The sequence below is a fragment of the Enhydra lutris genome, unplaced genomic scaffold, assembly GCF_002288905.1.
Source record: "Enhydra lutris kenyoni isolate GAN:26980312 unplaced genomic scaffold, ASM228890v2 scaffoldscaffold39, whole genome shotgun sequence".
Taxonomy (NCBI): Eukaryota; Metazoa; Chordata; class Mammalia; order Carnivora; family Mustelidae; genus Enhydra; species Enhydra lutris.
The window spans coordinates 13,350,669-13,374,707 of record NW_019154123.1 but is presented as its reverse complement, the minus strand read 5'-3'; the positions used below and the strand labels follow the sequence as shown (position 1 = coordinate 13,374,707).

Sequence of the window (24,039 nt, the reverse complement as noted above, 5' to 3'; positions counted from 1 at the left end):
GCTCTAATCAGATAACTTCTTTATTAATCATTTTTATTACCAGTTAAATAGCTACTTTGCATCTCATAGGGAGGGCAGTTAGAAGGAATAAAGGAGAATGCAAATGTAAAACTACCACCAGTTCCAGGACACCCAGCAGATGCTCAGTAAATGCACCCAATCCTCCCCCTACCAACACCTGGCATAAAAAGGGACCCACGTCCCATTTAAAAAAACACCAGGGAGGTCTCTCTGAGGCAGATGTGGCTGACAAGAATGGAAGGTGCAACCTGTTACACAGTGTAGGCAGAGACTTTGCAAATGCGCTGGCACACATGACTGATCCCCCAAGTCCCCACCGTGGGAGGCAGTGCCAGCACTAGCCATCCTCCTCCCACCCCTCCCACCTCCAGTCCCTGACCAGACAAGTGAGATAACAGAGGGCCCAATCATTTGGCGTGTGACCCAAGGCAGATCACATCGTCTCTCTGGACCTCTTTTGTAAAATGAGAATTGGGCCCCAAACCAGCAGCCGGTGGGCCAGTAGGCTTAGTGCCTTCGGTCTGTACTGTGTATACTAAATGCCAGAAAAACCCATTAAAAAAAGAAGTGGATTCTCCAAACTTCTCATAAAGGAAAAGAATCTGATAATCTGACAACCCTGGGCCCCCATTCCTACCTGACACCCGCCTAGAAGTGGAATAGGAGATGCCCCTCAGAAAGAGATCGCCCCTTCCAGTCCCCAGCACCCCTGTGCCTGAATCACACCGGGCCCGCATCACTCATTTAGGTGCCCAGCCCAGCCCCTGGAGACTTAATTTGCCAAGAGCTATTCTGGGCCCTGGTGACTAGAACCCACCCAAGTCTGTCTTTGTGAGGGAGAGGGAAGTAGAGGGCAGATGGCAATTTAGTATGTGGCAGACACTATTATAAATGCTTCCATTCCATCAATTTGTGCAATCGCTAACAACCTTAGCAGGCAGTGCTATTGCTGTACTTTGCATTTTACAAAGAGGAGAACTGAGGCACAGAGGTAGCTTGTCTAAGGCCACAGAGTTAGGAAATGGCAGAACCAAGATTTAAACTCAAGCAGTAAATAAGTGTAATGTCACATGAAAAATACCAAGACCTCAGTATACACACTGCGTGTGTAACACACACGCAAACCTGAAGACCACCCAAAGTGTCATCCAAGCCCGCGCCAAGAAAGGGGATTTGCAGATTTCCACAGACAGAGCTGCAGGGGCATTAGCAGCAGCGGGAGGAGCATGAGCAAGGAACAGCGGCGGGGGAGGGGGAGGCGCAGGCGGGGGTTGGAAGAAAAGGAGGCACGTGTGCGAGTAAGGCATTGGAACTTTATCCCACGCACAGTGGGGAGACACGGTGGATTGATTTTATTTATTTAAACATAAGTCTCAATTGACCTCCCATGCCCCTGTTAGAAATGACCGAAGAATGCGTTCTACAACAAAAAGGAAAGGAATGGTAGTTTACTGGAAGGCTCCACTGTGAAGCACTTCCACAGCCGCAATAACGTGAATGCTGTATATCGACTACACCACAGCTCTGTTGGGAGGAAAGGAAGTGTTTGGAAAGGGGAGTGTCTGGGGGGACAGAGGGAGGAAAGAGATTAAAATCTCATCTTCCAAGTGGGATGCTGGCAGATGGTAACTAAAACTGACAAATCAACAAGCAGCCGCAGGGAGCCCACTATTTAGAGCCCTAGAAGTTACTACCTAATCAGCGAAAGTATGTTAGGCTTATCTATTACACTGCCTCTAAAGGAGGAAAAAAATGGGAGTAGGGTAGAAGGATGGGACACCAGCGCAGGGTTCTTTGTTGTTGTTGCTTTGTTTCCCCTTTTTAAAAAATTGTGGTAAAATACCACAGTGAATTTTTAAGCAGAGGCATGACGGGATCAGAGCTGGGTTTTACCAAAGGGCGAACAGGGTTCCTGAGGTGATTCCGGCCAGCAGGTTCAGGGACCACCAGCCTGGATAAGTGTGTGGCCACCAAAGGGTATCGCACCCAAAAGACTAGGTCTGACACCAGCGTTCCTCTCTATCAATGAGGCTGTGTTGGTGGGGACGGTGACGCATGACTGGCTCACGTCCAACCCCCAACAAGCCTATTCATCCAAGACGTATTAAAAGCTGAACACAAAGCCAGCCTTCTCCTTGAGAAGATAAAGCAGACCCAGTTCTTTTACCATTCCACAGAAAATCATAGCCATTTGAGTAACAACTCTCCACAAATACTGGAGCGTGAAAGCCCACAAACCAAAATCTCTCCTGCCCGCCCAATGGTAACAGTCCTGATTTTCTTGGGCCTCACCCAGATCTCGGAAGTGGTCATGTGACCCAGGCCTGGCCAATCAGATTCAGATACTCCTAGCCTCGGTGATTGTGGAGGGAGAACATGTGACCCATCAGAACCAATGAGACTTTAGCCTGAGACTTCTCTGAAACTGTGAGAGGAACTGTTTTCCCTTGAGATGGCTGCGAGAATGGAATGAAAGCGTGGAGCAGAAGGCAGCCATCTTGGCACCGTGAGAAGAGAGTCTGAGAGAAGGAAGTCCCAGCAACACTTGAGCTTCTGGTCGCAGCAATGCTTCACAGTCTAACCCTATACAACACCTTCCCCAGGGCCAAAACAGCACACACACACCCAGCTGTCACCACTGTTTCATATTTTGTTCAAGCTAGTTGAAAATAGATTTGTCATTTGCAATACCATGAAACCTTTAAAAAAAAAAAAAAGATTGAGAAAGATGCCTTAAGGTAGTCATCAATGTCGACAGGGAAGGGAGGGTCAATCTATAGTCCATACCATGGCAAAGCAAGATAATATGGTTAACTACTGAAGGTTCTTTCCCAGACAGCAAAACCATGCTTCTATGGACCAGAATCTGGAACTTTAATTCAACCCAACCTGTTTAAAACATTTCTTTAAATCCATCATAATGCCAGTTGGCCGTAACTTTAAAGACAGCTTGCCACAACTGAACTTGTGCTTTTTGCCTTAGTTCCAAGTTCAAGGAAAGACTGGACCGTGGTTCTCCTAACTCCTACAATTATAGAAAAATGTGTTTCCCAAGACCAGAGTGAAGGGTTGCTTCCAGAAACACCCAGGGAGGAGAGAGAACTGACTGTTTTCCCTACAGTAAATGATCCATGCACTTCCGTAAAAACTTATCTCCCGAAAATGAGCAAACCTTTCACCAGTCAAGAAAAACAAGTCATTTACCATCCGGGGCTATTTACCAGCTAATTTTTTAGATTGGCAGGTGAGGAAGTTCTAGAAGGGTTCCCTCTGCTTGGATCCCTCAAGTTCTTCAAATCTGAAAACTGTGTCATTTCCATTAGGTGACTCAGACTGAGGGCAATTTATTCAAGCAAGGACTGCTGAGGGTGGCACAGAACCCTGTCTGAAGGTGTCAGTGTGTCAGAAATACACCCTTTATCAGGTAAGCACTCTGGCTAAAACGAACTGGCCAGCACCAATGCACTGGAAACAGCGTGCCAGGTGTCACCACACTGGGGATGAGTCTCTATTCTCTGGCCAATCCCCTCATCTAAGCCTCAGTTATCGTGCCTGTAAGCTGAGAATGACAGCCCTTCCCCTTCACAAAGGTGTCTCTAGAACCAAGTAACATGAAGACAGGACATCAGTTATTTTTATCAGTTATTTTTAAAAATAACCGTCTTATTCTTTCCCTGTGGGGACCCAGTGTGCAATGGCTGCCAACAGTAGCCTTCTTGGTAGTGTGTGCAGCTTGGTGACTATATGGGTTGCCCTAAGGGACCTTGGAGACAGCCCTTTCCAGTGGACAAGGACATCTGATCTCATGCTATCTCCAATCTAGGCTCAAGGCAGGGATGCAGGGTGCCCTTGGAAAGCCCCAGGGTGCATTGGCCAAGTCATCATGTCCCTCCGGACCAAGTCACAGAACAAAGAGCATGTGATTGAGGCTCTACACAGGGCCAAGATCCCTGGCCATCAGGAGATCCACATTTCCAAGAAGTGGGGCTACTATGTACAATGCGGATGAAATTAAAGACATGGTGGATGGAAAGTCACTCATCCCACATAGCTGTGGGGTCAAAAAAGTCCCTAATCATGGCCCCTTGGACAAATGGCAGGCTCTGCTCTCAGGAGAACCTCACAACTGCCCCCTCCCTATTTATGCCTACCAATAAATCCTACTTCCTGTCCAAAAAAAAAAAAAAAAAAAAAAACTCTGTCCTACAAATTACAGATGCTGCGATGCTTCAAAAGATCCTTAATAATGCCATTTATAAATACACTGCTGCTTGTAGAAAGATATCACGGCATTAACTGAGCCTCACAATGACCCTGTAAGACGGGCTTAGCAAGAATGATGGTCCCCAGGCTGCAGGTGTCTCAGGTCACACTCCAGTGCATGTCAGGCTTCAGAAAGAAGCACACACTTGAGTCTTTTCATCTGACGTGGTTCACTTCACTTGTGGTTCCCAAAGAGTGGTCCAGGAAACAGTGATGGGGGTCCCTGAGGCCTTTACTGGGTCAAAACCATTTTCATTTTCAAGGTCAAAACCATTTTCATTATCAAGTTTGACTTATTTGCCTTTTCATCTTCATTCTCCTGTAAGTGTTTTGTGGAGTTTTCCAGAGACTACTTGGTATGTGTCATTGTGAGAGATGGAATGCAGTAGCAGAGAACTCAGCTCTTCTATTAAGCCAGACTTGGAAGAGACTTGTAAAAAACAAACAAACAAACAAACAAACAAAAAAAACTATCAAATGATTACTTTCCTTTTACAAATTTCTATTTGGGGAAAATAGTTATTTCCGATCAAATATGTATCAATACGTAATAAGTCTGTTAGTGTCATTTTTAATGAATTAAGACAAGTTTTTAAGACTATTAAAAAAGTCTTTAATTTTTCTAACACAGCAAATATAGACATTACCCAAAAATCCAGAGCTCTCTGGGGTCCTCGGTGATTGGATTACAAGAGTGTAAAGGGAACCTAAGGCCAAAAGCACCAGTCCGCTGTGTAGACGAAGCCACACTCTTCCCCTTGGGCTTGCCCTGCAAAGACTCTTGCAAATTAGAAACACCAGTGTATTTTCAGTAACAGTGAAACAGTTGTTCCTTCTCAGGTCTTTCTTAAATCCTTCTGTTTGGGTGCCACTATGTCTCTATGGCACCTTCCCACATCTTTATATTCACTAATCTCCTTCTTAAGAAAGGGGTAGCTAGTCTAGCTCAGAGCCTTCCACAGGGAAAGGAATCTGCTAGAATTTGATAAGCAAAATAACAAATCCTCTGGAAATGAAACAGCACTGCTTTGCAAATCACCATGCTATGTCCTTATGAGTTGGGCATTTGTACATACATGTAAAATTATTCAATAAAAAAGCTTGCTTTAAGAGTACACTTGTAGGGGTACCTGAGTGGCTCAGTGGGTCAAGCCTCTGCCTTCGGCTCAGGTCATGATCCCAGGGTCCTGGGACTGAGTCCTACACCAGGCACTAGTTCAGTGGGAAGCCTGCTTCTCCCTCCCCCAATCCCACTGCTGGTGTTCCCTCTCTCGCTGTCCCTCTCTTGGTCAAATAAACAAAATCTTTTTTTAAAAAGTACATTTATCATAAGCACTAAGAAATGTATAGAACTGCTGAATCACTATATGGTACACCTTAAATTAACACTATGCTACACTGGGATTAAAATTTAAAAATGTGGGGCGCCTGGGTGGCTCAGTGGGTTAAGGCCTCTGCCTTTGGCTCAGGTCGTGATCCCAGGGTCCTGGGATGGAGCCCCGCATAGGGCTCTCTGCTCCGCAGGGAGCCTGTTTCCTCCTCTCTCTCTGCCTGCCTCTCTGACTAGTTGTGATTTCTCTGTCAAATAAATAAAATATTAAAAAAAAATTTAAAAATGTAATAAAACAAAAAGCTCACTTTAAAAAAAAAAAAAGTATTTCCTTTTGATGGCTTTCCACTTACAGTCATGAAGTCTCCATTTCAAACAAGGTGAAATAAAAATGTGAGTCGATTTAAAGGAAAATATGGAATAAACAGTACATACAAAACTACGATATGACAAAAATTATGATAGCGGCAGAAGAATAACTCAAGTTAGACATGTAAAGTCTCTGTTTGCATGAATGTTCTAGAATTCCATGACAAAAGGCACCACTGGAAACTGTCTGACTTACTGACCAGTTATAAGGTGACTGGAATGTTTTTAAATTTGCTATAGACCGTGTTTTCCTTTCACCCCCCCAACCTCTTAAAAGCACTTGTGGCAGCTAGTAAAACACACAAAGAAAACACTTGATACAGTGTTTTTCAAGAAAACACTTGAAATAGCGCTAGGGTAAAAAGCTGTAAGAGCTCTCCAGGGCTGTCGGACAGAACTTTCTGCAAGAATGGAAATGTTCTATATCTGTCTGTCCAACACAGAAGCCACTGGCCACATGTGGCTAAATGAAACCGTGCAAGGTGGCTAGAGCAACTACCCAGATTTTTAATTACATTATAATGTTTAAATTATAACTTAACTAGCGGCATGTGGCTCATGGTTACTACACAGGATGGCACAAAGCTAGCTCCTGACCCTGGATTTCACTCCACTTTTCCACTCCGAGATCACGCCACGCTCCTCGGGCCCTCCGGCAGCCTGCTTTCCTTGCCTCAGCCCAGTTTTCCTTTCCTCAGTCCCAGCTCCTGTGGGGGGAGTGGCTTTCATAGCCCTGTGAGAAGATGGGGGGCAGGACAATTTTATTTTGCCTTCAGGAATTTTGCAGCAGAGGCAGAACAGGAAAGAAGCCTCCAGGATAGAGCCAGGGCCTAGAGAGCCCACCCAGCCAAGGTTTGAGCATGCAGGAGCCAGGAGGAAGCAGAAGTGGAGAGGGGAGGTGGGGAGGGCAGGGGAGCAGCAGGGAGCTGGCTCCAGACCCACCAAGACATTCCCCATCGCCATGCAGGCCCAATTCCACATGGGCAAGTGTCATCCAACTAGGAGAACCTGGTTAGAACAGCTCCAAAGAAATGACAACATGCATGGAAAAGAACGGGGGTGGGGCGGGGGGAGACAAGCGTTGGGCCTTCCAGCTGGAAGAAGCCAGTCATTGCTGGGAGCCAGGTGCCTAACCCCTCTCCCTTCTGACTCCTTTTCTTTTCCACCTCAGCCTCTGACTTCAGTCACAGAGACCTCCTGGGATGTCTGCCAAACCCACCAGTTCCTTCCACAGGGACTGTCCCCCCGCACTGTCCCCCCTGCATCAGGCAGAACCTTGCCATCAGATTTCTGCTACAAGACCCTCTCTCAGGGAACAGAGGAAGCCAGAGGAGGAAGACAAAGAGAAGGAAGACAGTGAGCCAAGCCCAACGAGAAAACAGAGGTGGTGGCAGAGGAAGGCTTGTGGGAGATTAGCTGGGTCCCAGGCTCTAATCCTGCAATTACATGGCCAAATAAATTATTGGTCAAACCAAGGCAGTTTTGACCATGAGGTGGAACACTATTAATAACTAGGCTGTAACAAGAGGCATAAGCTGACAGGTCCAGCCAACTGGCATGTTTGGGCTCCCTATGCTTAAGGCTCTACAGTGCCTCCCTCCCTTGGGTTCCACGAAAGATTCCTTCAACCTTTCAGAATATCCTCCCTTTTACTAAAGCTGTCTGAATGGCTGTGGGCCATAGTGTAGGGGGTTCTAATCCCAGCTTGGGCACTGCCCAGCTCCAGACGCTGGGGCAAGTCCTGTGCAGCTTGACTGCCTCAGAGACAAAGCCAGGTGCTGTTTCCTTTTTTCACAGCACTACACCACTTGCCCTGGTTCTGAATTATCCACCCAGAGCAGGAAAAGGAAAGTACTAAAAGATGGTGGTCAGTATGGTTTCCTGCTACAAGTTCTCTTCTGAGGTTAACGGAGGTCTCAGAACTTTCTTTGGGCCCAAAGAAAACCAAGTTCCTCCCACACAGAAAGGCTGTTCTAGAGTTCTGATGTGACTCTAGAATGTTTCCAAATGCACAGGTGATACTCAAACCCTCTCACAGGACATCACCGCCCCCTAGAGCTGTACCGCCAGCCCAGATCACGCGGCTTCCCTTGAAGCTCTGGCCAAGGTAAGATCCCATCACCGAGGGAGTCCCTGCCATTTGGAAGCCGGGTAAGGCAACTGTCTGGCAAAACTGGGAATGAGGAAAAGGGTCCTCCTTTCAAATTTTTAATTTAAAATAATTTCAGACTTGGAAAAAAAGGAGGGTAAGATGCAGACATGATGTCCCTTAATTAACCCTGACACAGCTCAGCACATAGCTCCTCAAGATGAGGACACTCTCTTACGCAACTAGAAGACAATGATCGAAATCTGAATGTTAACACAGATAGTTACACAGAACGTTATCACAACCAATTAACCTAGTCTCTGACTTTATTCAAATTGCGTCAACTGTCTCACTATTGTCTTTTATAGTAAAGGAGAACAATCTTTGAGGATCCAATCCAGGCTTGCCAGCTTGCATTCAGCTGCCATGTTTCTCTAGTCTCCTTTAATCTGGAACAGTCCTTCAGTCTTTTTTTGTCTTTCATGGCCTTGATATTTTTGAATAATATGAGCCAGTTACTTTGTAGAATGTCCGTTTGGAAAAAACTCATTTTCAATTCATCTTTTTTTGTTGATGTTCCATGTGCATGAGCCACGAGAATGGAATTTAACCAACTGTAAAACACTACATTTAAATAGCCCAAGGTCCAAAGCACCACAAAGGAAAAAACCCATGGCCCTCCAAATCTTGGGGTACAAGGGTCAGTCCTTGATAGTCCTGGAGGAAAGACTAAAGTTACATAACAACCCTACATTCTCACACTCACTCACTCTCTCTCATTCTCTCTCTCTTTCTCTCTCTCTCTCTCACACACACACACACACCTAGAAAGACTGACAGACCCCACTGCTTTTTTATTCATGGCCAGATACAGGTTTTTTTAAACCCACAGGATTCTTTGTGTAAGAGGAGGCAGAATTGCTGAAACCATGGCATTTTCCTGAGTTCAACCACAAGTGAACTATTTCCATGCTTACAACCAAAGGCTTAACACATTTGCTCAACTTCGAGACCCAATTTTTTCCAAAAATTTGCAAATATCACATTTTGGATGGATTCTACTATTGATATGCAGGTTTCTCAGGGGTAGTGTTCTGACCAACACCCAAGTTGGAATGCAATACAAGGTCCATTTTATAGTTCACACGAGTTTTAGAATCAGGGCGATATGGTAAATTCAGGTAACCTTGGAAAGCTCAAGAGAGCAGGTTGGGCAGCCTCTACTGGAAGCACGATTCCACCCACCACAGTATTCCAGGCAAGCTGGCTGTCCTACCTCCTTCGGATAACCTTTCTCCTGCCTGCAGCTCATCAGAACGGAAAGAAAGGAGGGCACAGGCTGCAAAAGAACCAAAGTCAAAATCCAATGCTATCACTTTAGAGATACGGAAGAATCCACCAGAAGAAATAGCTAAAAGCATTAAAAGTGGTTGTTTCTAGGAATAGAACGGGGTGGGGTGGGAAGGAAGAGGGCAGATGACTTCTGTGCAACTAGTGTTTCAGGAAAAATAAATTTTAAGTTTCCTGCAGCACAGGTTGACCAAAGAGCTTCCATATTGCCCCTATCATCAAGACTAAGGGGGATTCATAATTCATTCGGCATATGGCTAAAGTCAGGACTTTGCCGATCATTTGGCTCAGATGCTCCCATTTCACAGATGAGGTAACTGAAGGCTGAGGAAGTAAATTCCCCTCCCAAGGATGTGTACCCGGTGAGAATCAGAACAGAGGTTGAACACCTTGTCTCCTAAATCCTACACCAGCATTCTTTCCCCCACAGTCTTGGTGGGGACCTCAGAGTAGGCATCCAGAACACATATCCCAGACTACTTAAGGCCATGACCTCCAGCCTCAGACTCCTGGATTTACATCTTGGTTCCCCAACCTGCTGACCTGGGAGAAGGGACTCAACCTTTCAGCGCCTCTGTTTCTCATCAATGTCCTCAGGAGCTGCTGTGAGACTAGGGTAAACTATATAAAGCACTTGTCACAACACTGAATGTGTAGTAAGCTTTCGATAAATAATGCCTTTTATATAGGTGCCCTTACTCAATAAATGACAAAAGGTAGAAAGGACCAACAGTTCAACATTACGTGCTAGGGACCGTCCCAGGCACTTTATAAACATCCCTTGTTTCATCTTTAACAGCCCTGCAAGATGGGTACTGCCCTTCCCATTTCAGAGAGAAAATCAAACCCAGAAGAGCAAAACAAAACAAAACAAAACAAAAATTAAAAAAACCTTGCCGAGACTGTTCAGCTTATGAAGAGGCAGAGGCAGAATTCAAATCCAGCCCTCCTGAACCTCAAAGCCCACGCCTGCCACCATCACGTGCTAGTTGGTAAGCATCTGTTGACTCCAAAACAAGTTCCCCTATCCATTTTTGACCCTATGTTTTATAACATTAAAGTGTGGTTTGCTTCCAGCTCGGGGAGCAGATCCAATTTCTAGCAAGTGCATGCGTTACCAAGAGTCTATTTCCCCAGTGGGGATGCAAGCAAAACCAGGGACGAGGAAAGAAACAGCATGTCCAGAGCTGCCCAAGAAGCTTCAGAACCTCCCTCCCCACCCCCGAATTTACAAAGCCTAGCTACTGCACTTTCAGCTTTAGGCTCCCCTAATGTTCCTAATAGGACTTGAAGCCATGGCATCATTTTCTCTTGGACACAATTTCTAAGAAATGGGCACAGTGGCAAAGAATTCCCTAAAACAAAACCCACAGCATTGCTTAAACAAACAAACAAAACTGTTCCCTTTTGCTTTTATTGTTGCTGGCTGGCTTAAGGGTCACAGAGAATGCTAACTAAAGTCCTTGCTTGGCTAGCTGGTTAACCATTAAAGCAACTCAACAGGCATTATGAAATGTGGTTGTTTACCAAGTAAATGCACACGGATGTCCTGCAGGCCTCACAATGAGTCCCTGTCTGTACCCTACCACCATGAGCATGGCAGTTTTAAATGCAGCTCACAGGGCACCTGGGTGGCTCAGTCGTTGGGCATCTGCCTTTGGCTCAGGTGGTGATCCCAGTGTCCTGGGATCAAGCCCTGTGTGGGCTCCCTGTTGCGGGGTTGGGGTGGGGGGGAGCCTGCTTTTCCCTCTCCCACTTCCCCTGCTTGTGTTCCCTCTCTCGCTGTGTCTCTCTCTGTCAAATAAATAAATAAAACCTTTAAAAGAAAAAAATAATGTGGCTCAAGATTCTTTGGCAGTGCTCCCCATCAAGGGATGGAATCTCTGTCCCCTCCTCTTCAATGAGGGTGACCTCATGACTTGCTTGGACCAGAGAATGTGACAAAAGTGCTGCTATGGGACTCCCAAGGCTTAGAGAGAAAAAGCCACGCATGATGCTTCCATAGGGTCATTCTGGGATGCTCACAGTGCAGGGGGCCAGACGCCATAGAGAGTTCAGAGGGCCTGAGACATCGTGCCAGAAAGCTCAGATTCAGCACTCTGGTTGAGGACCCTGGCTGAGCTCCCAGACCCTGGAGTGGGCCTCCTCAGATGTCCTGTCCAGCCAAGCCTTCAGATGACCAGAGCCCCAGCTGACATCGGACTGCAACTACACGGACCCCGTCAGGGAGAACCACCCACCTGAGCCTTCTCCTAGGTTCCTGACCCATAGTCATGGGCAAAATACCAGCTGTTCTGAGCAATGAAGTTGTGGGATAATCTGTTGGGTAGAAATAGCAACAGGACAATCGGGCAGGACGACACCCCCCTTTTACTGTTCTTCCCATAAAGCCAAAAACTGGGAAAGAAAACATCAAATATGCAGGCTTCAAACCGAGCTGGAAGTAGCAGAGTCCTTGCATTCTAGCAGCAGCAGGACAGGGTGGATGAAGTCGACCAAAGCCCATTTGTCAGGCAGCTGAGCCTCATGCCAAACAACAGAAGAGTTTACATGAAGTGGGCTTGTCTGCGGTTACAACAAACAGCGGATGTTCCTCTCATTGTCTCCCCGTTAGCAGTTTCTCTCTGTCAGAGCAAATATTAATATCTCTTGGATAATCCAGAAAAACAGAGCAAAGGAAAAAAATCAGTCAAGAACAGAACAAAATTTTTTTCCATCTTCCTTTAAGGAAATGAAAGAGGCTGATGCTCCGGGCCCTACAAGAGATACTCTGCGAATTATCCTGAGACCCGCACCACATAGAGCCATACAGTCTTTACTGCTGGACACATCCAAGTGAGGCTAGGCAGATTAAGTCACTCTCAAAGAGGAGGGCCAGGCAAAGAGAACCAGGATATTTGCTAACGGATAAGGTTCAGTCGATGTTTAATTCATTCAGCCAAAACACATACACACCCCACTACATTGCCAGTCCCTACAGTCAACGCTCAGAGGGGAAAACAGCAGCTCTACAGGAAAAAGCAGCAGTCCATGGGGACCACTGCTCTGACAATTTGGTGACCTAAAGCTTCTATCCACCACTGGGACAGCAACGAATCCATCAACCCCACAGCCTGTCGTCTTTTGAGGCGGGGACAATTCGGGGCACCTCAGAGTCAGAGGGATGGCATCTTGGATAAACCTGAGGATCCGGTCACGTCACAACAGAAAAGTTCCATTTGCACCATAACAGCAAGTGCCTATGTTCCTAAGATGGGTTCCAGATGACTATGTAGCATCTCACTGGTCTTCACAGCTTCAAGGGAAGACCGATCTGATTTTTTTTTTAAGGCAATAGAGTCTGTTCCATTATTAGATAGCTATTTCTGTGTTCTTGCCAACAGCCCAAACTAAGAGCAGTTTACTAATGGAAAAGCCAGTGAGTGAGATGGTGCAAGGCAGCCTCTCTGTGCCCTCAGTCCTCATCCACTTAAAATTCATATAGTAACTCAAATTCATGTCATAACTAAGTTTCAATATCTAAATATTCCTAATACTTGAAATGTTTCTCACTATTGTATCTTGGTGATTTTTGTGTTTTATAGTAAGTGTACAAATGAGGGCTTCTTGGCTACAGACAATCCTAAAATGCCTTCACAGCACTTCTCGTGCTGCCAGGAATTACCACAATGACTGCCTAATAATACAGTAATTCACCAAGCAAACCCACTAACACCAGGGTTGGTCTACAATGAAGGCAGGGACTACCAATCGGAACATTTTTTCCCACCAGCCTTCGTAGTTGCTAAAATTCCTTCCATAGACATTCATTTCTTTGACTCATAAAGACATCTCTTTATAATAGTGCTTCATTCTCCACCCCCATCCCTTGCTTATGAAGATGATAAAATACGGTCATTGTGAAAAATTCAGAAAATACCAAAAAAATGAAACCTAAAAATCACCTACATTTTTAGCAACAGCCACTAGTCACATCTGAGGATACATTTTTCTAGAGCCAAGCTTCTCAAACTATATGGTAATGGATCTTCCACCACCACCCCCCCACCCACTGTGAATCAACACTACAATAAAAAATAAGCTAGGAAAGTGAAAGGCCTTGTGGAAGTCCCAGCAAGGTCAAACTGCATTTTTAAAAAAGTTTCCAAAGTTTTACTCTCAATTGCTGTATTTATTTCACCTTAACAGGTAAAAAGCAATTCATAGTCTGTGGGTGGGCCACACCAGACCCTTTGTCTCTCAGATGCACAGATTCTGTTTTTGTGTATCATTTTACATACGGTCTACATGTAGTTTTACATATACTTTAACTTGTATTCCCTAATTTCTTCCCACTAAATAGATCACAGCCCCTTGTCTCTATCCACATATTCCATCCCTTTTTAATGCGAAAAGCCACTCTTGAAACCCTAGCATCTTACACCCAGAACTAACAGGATATTGTTCATCAACTATGTCTCAATTAAAAACCAACCAACCTGTAGCATCTCCAAGTAGGGTAGAATCTTCTACCTCCATGAGCTAAGACCTCTCTGAGCCAGGGACTTTGGGGAGGGGAAGGAGAACACAGGTTGTGTTCTACCCGTGATGACCCTGTAACAGGGTCAGCCTAGGAACAGCCCGGGGATAAATGCAATTCTAGAGCAGGCAACTGAGAAAGGAGACCTGCCTGTTGTGTAGGACAATGCCAAGAGCCGTGAATCCACAAGAACGTTTGATCCTAGCTGCAAACCAACATCCACCCATCCGGACACGCATGGCACCTATGTTCAGGCACCGCAGGGGATGCCGGGGCACTGAGGTGGAAGGCCCCACTCCTCCCTCCCCCCTGGGCCGGGTGAGTGGGGGAGCCAGATAAGTGACAGGAATTATGAATATGCATGAGACAGGCACAGATTAAGATTAAGAGAGGCTCTGGGCCTCACCCCCAGAAATTCTGATTCCCAACTTCTGGGCAGGGCCCAAGATCCTGCAACTCTGGGGCACCTTGCAGGCTCAGTTAAAGGAGAAAGCTACTCTTAATCTCAGGATCATGAGTTCAAGCCCCACACTGGGTGCAGAGGTTACTAAAAAAAACTAAAACAAAAACAAAAAAACTTAAAAAGAAAAAGATTTGGCAATTCTAACAAAATCCTATGTCACACTGAGGCAGCTGGTGCAACAACGGCCATACTTGGAGGGGTTCACAACCAGGGGCAATTCTGCACCGCAGGGGACAATTCGCAAGTCCGTAGGTGGCTAGTCTGTCACAGCTCAGAGTGTGATGCGTGCTATTGCCAGCATCCAGAGAGCAGATGCTACAACAGTGCACAGGGCGGCCCCCCCACCGCACCCCCGCAACAAAGAATTCTCCAGCCCACCATGACAGCAGTTGAGCAACTGCTCTAGAGTAAGATACTTGAACTCTGTGCCTCCGTTTTTATCAGCAAAATGGAGATGATAATATCTGTTGCTGAGACAATGTTGGTCCAAGGTCTCAGGGACTTATGTACAAAAAGTGTTTAGAACAGGGTCTGGCACATCGTAGGGACTACTAACGTTAGCTGTCATGGTGACACGAAGAGCAGTTAGGAGACAAAACAGGCAGGGAAGACATTCCAGGATGGACCAAAGTCTCCCCTACAAGCAGGGGCCACACAGCAGCCCACGGCTGTCCTGCTTCATTATGAACAGCCATAATATTAATGGCTCACTATGCACCATCACTGGGATGGGGGAGCCAAGGCCTGGGGACATTAAGTAATTTGCCCAAAGCCATGAAGGGGCAATATGTTATTATTCATCCACTCAAATGGCTACTGGGCACCACAAACTGCCAGACAGATCCCAGGAGAGGACACACGCTAACAAAGCAGGGCTCCCTCAGGAAACTGATCTCCACACCCCAGCAGACCAGCCACAGAGCAAAGCCCTGTTGCTCCAGTGACTTCAAAGTCCAGTCCACCTATAGAAGCCCTCTCTCTGGCCCCTTGCCCAGAGCCAGTCTCTGACAAAGAAATGTCATGGTGGGGTGTGGGGGAAGAGAACAGAGCCATGGCCAGAGACTGTGAGAGGCCTGGCTTCAATGGACATCCCATCAGAGACGTCTCTGCTTCTGGTGCCCCACAGGCACGAGGCCTCTCCTTCTCCCAGGCTGTGTGGTCATCAAAGCACTCCCTCTTGTCCTCCATGTCTACCCAGGACATGGGCAAGAATCACTGCTCCAGTTCACAGATGAGGTGACTCAGGTTCCAAAGGGCCAAATGCCCCTAAAAGTCAGCAGACCTCAGGTTCTACCCATGTCACCTGATACCAAGACTCTCTTCCCTCAACCCACTACTTCCCTGTGACTTTGGGTTTGGGGTTCCTTCTCCTGAGGACAAAGTAATACAAATTCAACACAAATAACTCAAAACACTATAGGAAAGTATAAAGACAATAAATATTCCTCATCTCTCATCAGATAGAACATGTCTGATCTTTTCCAGACATTTTTATGCACATAAACACATTTTTTAGGATAAGACTGTATGCTCTTTTGGAATCTGTATACTGTATGCTCTTTTGGAATCTGTTTCCATTCAGACATCTTTCTAGGTTAAGAACAGGCCATGTCATCATTTTAAGGCCTAGGCTGTCAGCCACTGCCTGTCCATAGTATTCACTTTACAAATCCCCTCTTGATTTGATAGTCATTTGGATTCGTAATTTTCCAACATTTTTAAACAATGCTGCAATGAACATTATTGAACCTATATCCTTGCCCAGTTATTTCCTTTGGGTAAATTTGCACAATCACTGGGTCAAAAGTTGCTGTCGCTTGACATTCCAGCAGCAGGGAGGGGGCTTATCACTGAAGCAGGAAGTCCTAAGTCCTACCATTCTGATGGCCAAACTTCAGGCCAAAGCCGTGAGGACAGCAGTGGCTGCAGCTCCAGCTCATGTCACCCGGGGCCGCTTCCAATCCACCCCCACTGTTCCTCCCCGACCCGAGGTCCCAAGCATGAAACAATTTTTGGTTTTGTTTTTGTTTTTAAACAGAAAGTGCCTGCTGCTTTCTGGAGGGTGAGAAAGGCAGATTCTGGGTACAGGCCTTATGCAAGTTTAGGGAACACAGCTGGCATCAGAATCAAACGCTTTTTCAAACCACCCCCACCTAAGCAGTGAGGGAAAGAGCTTGAGCGTTGACAATTAACGGCTTTCCCTCCCTGGGGAAGGGCAGACTGAAAAAGTCCGCTTCTGACAACTCAGAGCCAGAAAGGCTGTCCATGGGTAACTAGCTCTGGTCGTGGCCTTCCTCCCCTTCCTTCTTCTCTTTGACCACTTTTTGGATCTAGAACAGTCCGCCTTCCAGGCAAGCAAGGGAGACCATGAAAACACCACACATCATGGTCAAAAGTGGGTAACTGCCATGGAAATATTTCAATCTTGATTACAATGCTTTAGAAATCCTCTGCGCCGCATCTTATTTGAACACTTAGAAACAAGCTAGTTCTATAAAACACGTACTGTAAAAGTATATTAGCACATTTACTTCTTTGGCAGGTTGTTACACATTGAATGACACATTTCTCTGACTCCTCTCCTCTCCTCTATCCATGGCTCACCATACCCCCCAGGACGCTGGGCCCTCCCTTGCAGGGGCTCAGTCAGGCCAGGCTTTCCTCAGCTTAGCACTGGCTGTTCCCTCTGGCTGGAACGCTTGTCCCCCACATGGCCCTGAGGTGCAAGGGAAGCCTTTCAAACCCACTACGTGTAACGCTGCATCCTCCTGGCTCCCAAACACCCACACTGCTAGCCCCTCCTGGCCATGGTTCTCTCCTTAGGGCACATCACCACGTAACCTAGTGTGTCCTTTAATTATAATTCTCTGCCCATTCTCTGCCCTGCTCTCTCCCCTTCATGGTTCTCAGCACACAATTGGTGCTCAATACTCAATGATTAAAGCTTACTAAACCACACATCTGTGAGAAAATACATTTATTTTCTTAATTTGAAATATCAGGCTTCTATCCAAGGGCTTCTCTGGTTAAAAGGTTACTCCTGTCACCAGTTTGAAAGGACTAGCCCTCTGATATAAATCAGAGTGCAAAGGGAATATGACATTGTTTAAACAATGGCAGAGGCAAACCAAGGTCGCAGGAAGGGGCAGATTTCCAACTGACAACATGCAAGGTGGCTGGCATCCAGAAGTCTTTTTTGGTAGTCTCCAAGTTAAAGAACCGAGACAAGGGATAGGATCCTAAGGTGTATCAGACCTGCACCCCAGCCTACCCCAGACTGCAATTATGCCATGTTCTGAGGGAGGGAGCAGCTATCACAAACCTGATCACCACCATGCTTTAATCACAGTCAAGGTCAGGAGGGCTACTGGCCACTCCAGGTCAGAATTAAAAAGCAAAGGGAAAAGAAATGCAGAAGCAAAAGACCCTCCTCTAGAGGCTCCGAAATTACAGCCAATCCATCCTCATTATTTGCAGATTCCATACTCACTAAAATGTATGTGTAATTCCAAAATCAATAGTCCCGGAGCTTCTCCAGTCCCTCACGGACAGGCAGAGAGTGGCCAAAATGTGAATTGCCCCACGCACATGTTACCAGTGAAGCGGAACAAAGAGACATGCTCTGCCTTGTTTCAGCTCTGGTGCTGTAAACAAGTGTCCTTTCACGGGCCAGCTAGTGCCACACTTTTTGCAGTTTTGCTTTGTGCTGGGGAGTCGGCTGTTGGAGGCGGCCCCCAAGCCCAGGGCTGAAGGGCTGGCCAACATTACTGAGCCCAGGAAGGCTGGGATGGGCCTTACAGAGAATGGACCATGGTACCGAGGCAAGCTTGGCTCGGGCCTGAGCCACAGGCTGCTGGCCTGTGAGTCCAATATTAACGAGTCAAGGACGTCTATGAAAGAAACTGGCTCTGAACAGAAACACGCATAAAACAAGGTACCAGATAGCTCAGCAGATGAAAGTAGTATGACCAGAGGCCCAGAGGAAGATGTAATATAAGGCCTAGCAATGGCTCCGTCTTCCCTACTTCAATGCTCACAGGGACTTTACAGAAAACTGTCACCACGAATAACGAGAGAAACAAGCCGATATTAAAATGGCTGTTTCCTGTCCCACATCTTTTGGCACACTCCCCTCCGCCACCCCCACGGCTCACTCCATCTGCTCCTCTTTGCACGGGGACTCTCCCGCTCGCTCGCTCACACAGCGGGCCTCTGCTCAGGTGTCTTCCAGTGACCCCGCCCCCAGAACCCCTGTCACCTCACTCTTCGGCTGCAGTGATGACAACCAGCAATTATTATCTACCTTGCCCTCAACTAAAATCATAACTCCCTGAGGGCAGGCCTTTGTCTTATTCACCCATGGACCCGCACTGGCCGACCCAGTGCCCAGCCCAAGGTGGGTGCCCGGAGCTTGACGGCAGGGACACGGCCCACCTCAGAGCTTGGGCAGTGTGACGAGCGTCGGGGCACTGGCGCTGAGGGTGAAAGGCACTGCTCCTGAGTCTGACAGGAAACATATACTAGACCGGAAGCTACATGTGGCTATTCAGCACACAAACGTGGCTGGTCCAAGTTGAGATGTGCTCTAAGCGTAAAATATGACAAGAATTTGAAGACTTAAAAAAATATATATACACACACACGCGTAAAACATCTAATTTACTACTTGTATATTCATTTTATGTTGAAATTATATTATGTTGGGTGTTCAGGGCTAAACAAATAGATTAAAATTAATTTCAGCTATTTCTTTTTTACTTTTTAAGGTAGCCACAAGGGAAGTTTTCATGACTTAGGTAGCTTGTGTCATACCTCTGTGAATCCACCTTGGTTATAATAATACCAAGAAAAGGTCAGCCAGCAACACAAGCCGGCTTTGACTACCTCTCTGCAGAGCCTAGTGCTCTCCAGAGCAAGGCTGGAAACACCTGTCCTGCAGCTTCCTGTCACACACAGGCTTAAGTGTATTCAGAAAAAGGATTGTGAAATTAGAGCTAAAAGTTTATCAGGTGAACCAATTTTAGACTCAAAAGGTAAGCACCCTGTGGAGCCTTCTTGTTCATGCCTCCCCCACCAAAAGCCTATTTCTGAATCGTCTATGCAGAGTTGGAATGGCAAAACGTGAGCTAGAAGGGAGCTAGAAGGGATTTGGAAAGTTGACCCGGCCCTGGCACATCACTGAACCCTGAGACCATGTACCTCCAACAGCCTCACCTCATCTGGAGAAGAAGCAGAGCCCACTTTCCAGAACTGTGCTCTCCAGAACTTTCTACAATGACAGAACTGTTTTCTGTTCTGTCCAATATGGTGGCTACTAGGCTCTTGAAATGTGACTACTGAATTTCTCATCTTATTTCAATTAATTTAAAGGTAAAGAGCGACACATGGCCAATGGCTGCCATATTGGACAGCACAGTTCTAGGCTCCCATGACAGGAGATAAAGCTTGTAAAAATCACTTTGTAACTCCAAAGCCCTAGAGAAATGGCAGGGGTTCTGTTGTTTAATGTATTAGAAATACGAGATTCTGAGAGATTTCAAATGTCCCAAGAGACTCAATCCACTAGAAGTCCAAAAAAAATCTTTTAAATAAATATGCAGGTTTTACTTCACCTGGGGGAGAAGGTCGGCCAGTGTTCGTGGATACATACAATCAGAATAGAAGGGTGAGCGATAACCTTCACACACAACTCAGAAAACATGCTTTCAATCCTTTTTTTTTTTTCCCCACACTCAGGTTCAGTGCCTCCAGGGCCTAGCCATGCAGTCAGAAATCAAGGCTGCCAGTGTCCTCCGCACAGATTATTCTTATCTCCCACACCCTCATTCTTAGGGACCAGATGTTTCCTGCCCTATTTGGTGACCTTCCCTACTACTTCTCCTGCTACAGAAACAGGTCCTCCCAACTGCTCCCTGCAGTCCTACGGTTCTCTGAGTCATTCACCGGCTCTCAGACCCATGCGGGGCTTGTTAAGATTCACTGACGGATGGTAAAAACCACCCCCACTAAAAAAGGATGGGGACTAATTGGTAGCTGCAAAGAATGCTCATCTGTTTACACTCACGTTGGAAGATGCTCATGAAATTCAAATCAAGTTCTAGTCTCAAGTGCCTCTCCCCAGCAGGAAAGCCCTTCCAGTCTAAACAGCTTTCTGCTACCATTAAGATCATTACATTCCACACGCAAATAGACAATAAGGAAATGAGCAGGCAAGTGGAAGGAGGGTGAATTTTTAGGACAGAAAGTCAAAAACTGTAGAAGTCCAAGGAAATACTCAATGTTTCCAAATACAAATGTAAGGAGCCACCCTAAGATACTAGAGAGCTTTTGTAAACTCCATTCTTCTCCATTACAGAGCGCAGCTAATTCTCCCCTCAATCCTTCCAAGCTCTTCCGCAGACGCGTGAACTTTAGTGCTCCATACAGCCCTTGATTTTGGCCCCACCAAGCTCCCATGATGAAAAACATGTGAAATAGGATCCACATGTGTTCCACCCACACGCTGGGCTCAGCAGCATATTTCATTCCGTCAGAGAGCGGGCTGTTGCTCAACTCCATGGAGGGGACGCCAGCAGCCATCCTCCAGCTATTAAAACAAGATCAAGCCGCCTGGTGTCAGCAGGACTGACACCACCTCACCAAAAACAGGGACCCAGCCTCCGGTACCTCAAGTTCAGTCTCCCGTCTGTTGATGTCATCTGTGGATTGATTTAACTTCTCCAGTTCTCCCTAGTGAAGAAAAGAGAGGGAAGAAAGATTTAAGGGATTCATCTTTTGTTTCCAATAGGACTGAGCTCACTCTCTGCAGAAGTACTCCAGCACAATTTGTAGGAAGAGGGATGAGTCACTATTCTCAAGGACAACAGTTGAGCCCTGGCTTGAAGAGCAAATGAACGTTGGTTATTTCTGAAATCTTTTTCTTGATGTTGATGGTGTCTCTTTCAAAAATGCCGTAAGGTCCCAGAAATTTTTGTCTTAGAAAGTGAAGTACTTATTGCAGGTATGTGACTTCGGGTAAACCCACCTGTTACAAACGGTTTAGGAGTCAAATTAAAACAGTATCTCCTGCCTCCAAGCAAGAACTTTGCAGAAACGACAATAAAAGAAAATAAACAAGACCAAGCTGAAACTATAAACCCAAGTGAAATTATTTAAATCAAGGGCAGAATTCTGACATTAACTCCTTCGTGGTTGAGTTATTTTTCTAGAAATGAAAATCTTTTCAAACTGCCAATTAAAACTACCTGTTTTAACAAAAACTAGCTTTAATCTTGATCCTTTAAATAAACATTTAAAAACTGACATTTTGTAGAAAGTACCCAGTGAGAAGTTAACTCATTTTACTCTCCAAACAAAGGATCTGGTAAACAGAATTCCCGTACCAGGAAAACAAGATTTAGTAGTCTGAAGTAGTGATTTTAATTAATAGAATTCCTAATGCAAAGATTTTTCCACCTGATCTTTATCTTGCTAATCTGCCAAAACAATTCATTTAAATGGCAACAGCTGAGTTAAAATGGGCTTTTAATTGATCTGCGCACTGAAAAACCAATTAGGGCTCTAGAAATTGCAGAGCACGATTAAAAGCAATGTGTGTATACATATATATAGATATATAAATGATTTATGGAAAGGGTAGAAAAACGGGTCTCGGAAAGGGATTTGCTGTGCTTTTTGCCTAGAGGGTGAGGAGGTTAAGCTGTCACTCCTAGATCTTGGCTTAGAAATTGTTTTTTAATCATCTCTCTCAGAAATGGAGGCACAGAAAGCCAGGCCAATCCCCTCGCCTTCTCCCCGCGTGAGCTTTGCGCATCAGTTGTCCCCGGTTTCTGTTCACACCCCGACCTCCTAACAAGGAAAAGCTGGGTTTTCGACCATTAGAAGCCAAGCGGAGGTTTGAGCCAGTGGCGACAATAAGCCCTTCGCTAACAATGAATCAGACCAGGAGGAAGATGGATGGCTCAGGCGAGCACCTCCGCCAGGTGAGGGCTCGCAATCCCGGCACGGGTGCCAGCCCACGCTGCAGGGGCGAACAACGCCCACAGTGCCCAGCGCCCACGCGGCCCGGTAGACCCCGCCGCCCCTAGCCCGGAGGCCGCGGGATGCCCGCTGCGCCGCGAGTCTGGCGGGGGGGACCCCGCCACACGCATGGCGCCCCCGCCCCCTTTTTCCCTTTGTTGCACATCCGCCCGAACCACTGGGAATGCTGCGGCGACCCCCCAGATCCTGCCAGGGGTCTGCGGGGGCTCCCCACGATAGAGTCAGGCCGCATTCACGCGGACACAGCAACCTCCCCGTGAACCCTGTGAAACTGGAAATCCGGACCCTCTCTTCTCCGCCCCGGACCTATATGGCCACCACCGCCAGGACCGCAGGCACTGGGGGCCGCGAGGCGGGTGTAAGTGCGGATGCCCGCCTCCGTGGTGTCCCCCCTCCCCCCGTGAGCCCTACCTGGATTCGAGGGTCCACCTCCTCTTCCTCCTCCAGCCCCTGTTCCATCCCCTCTTCCTCGTCCTCCTCCTCCAAGTCCCGGGCCGACGGCGGGAGCTCTGCCGGCTCCTCCGGGCGGTTCCGCTTCAGCGCCGCGTCCATAGGGGCAGTGAGAACGCTAACCGCGCGGGGGACTTCGGAGCGTCCGGAGGGGAGGCAGCCGCCGCGGGCTCGGTCAGAGCCGTCTCGCCCCAACCCGGCACAGTCCCGAGGCGCTGCTCGCGGATGCGGATCCTGCCGGCCCCGGCTAAGCGGAGGAAATGGGCGCGGCCGCCCCCTTTCTGCCGCGGCAGTCAGCGCAGCGGCGCCCGCTCCGCCCTCGCCCCGCCGGGCCGCCCTTGGCGCTGTGACTGTTCGCCGCCAGTCCCAGTCAGCCACCCAGGTCTCCGTCACAAAAACCCCTGAACACCTTCAAGGGGGTGAACCAGGAGAGCCGCCTCCCTTTGTCAACTTAGCAGCCAGATCACAGACTACCCACCGTTTGGCCCCCTGCTTTCGGGGTAGCTTTCTCTCTCCCTCCTGAACCAGAGCAAATTGTATGGAAGGAAAGTTTGGGGCATTTCCACTGTCTGAAGTCACCTTGAGAAGCTTGGACTCAGTGACCCTGAACCAGTTTCAAGATCCTCAAATCCCTGTATGCCTCCAAAGCACCCTTCTCCCCTTGGGTGAACCTTGGTAAATGGATCTACCTGAAGAGTTCCCCCAAAACAGGGAAGTGAAACATAGGCTCACACAGACCCAGAAGTACAAAGAGGGGAGCCGAGTGCAGCTTTGGGCCTGGAGCCCTTGGCCAGAGGCTAGGTGGTCCCTGCTGGGCAGAGCTCCATACCCAAATACCTACGCTCTCATAGCTGTGCCATGGTCCTACCTGAATAGCCAAGAAGCATGGACAATCCATTGGTGATCAGGGATGTGGTTGGGTGGGTACAGCCTTCCCCAGGCCAGAGTGGATGTAACCCCTGGTGGTGGGCAGGCTCTGTCCAAGGATTTCTGAACTGGCAAGGTTTCCTGCCCACCTTGAATAAGGAGGGACCAGAGTTTGCCTGGGAAACTCAACATCTGGAGGCCAAAGAAGGAAGGGGCAGGTCTGTGCTTTTGAGAAATATCAGGGCCACTGTGATGTCAAGCGAACACAAATTCAGATG

General features: G+C 47.1%; 1 protein-coding gene across 2 annotated transcripts in view; it reads right to left on the bottom strand.

Moving 5' to 3' along the window:
• Positions 1-23,792, bottom strand: part of LOC111154937 (SH3 domain binding protein 5) — a 71,933-nt gene extending 48,141 nt beyond the window's left edge. The window contains exons 1-2 of one of the 2 annotated variants that reach the window (XM_022514898.1): positions 23,763-23,792; positions 21,071-21,133 (exon numbers count right to left, since the gene is read on the bottom strand). In XM_022514898.1, the coding sequence (XP_022370606.1) occupies positions 21,071-21,133; positions 23,763-23,792 (93 nt within the window). Of the gene's footprint in view, positions 1-21,070; positions 21,134-22,855; positions 22,999-23,762 lie in introns of those variants that run through there. The other variant, XM_022514897.1, reaches the window with a different exon arrangement.
• Positions 23,793-24,039: the final 247 nt, after the last annotated feature.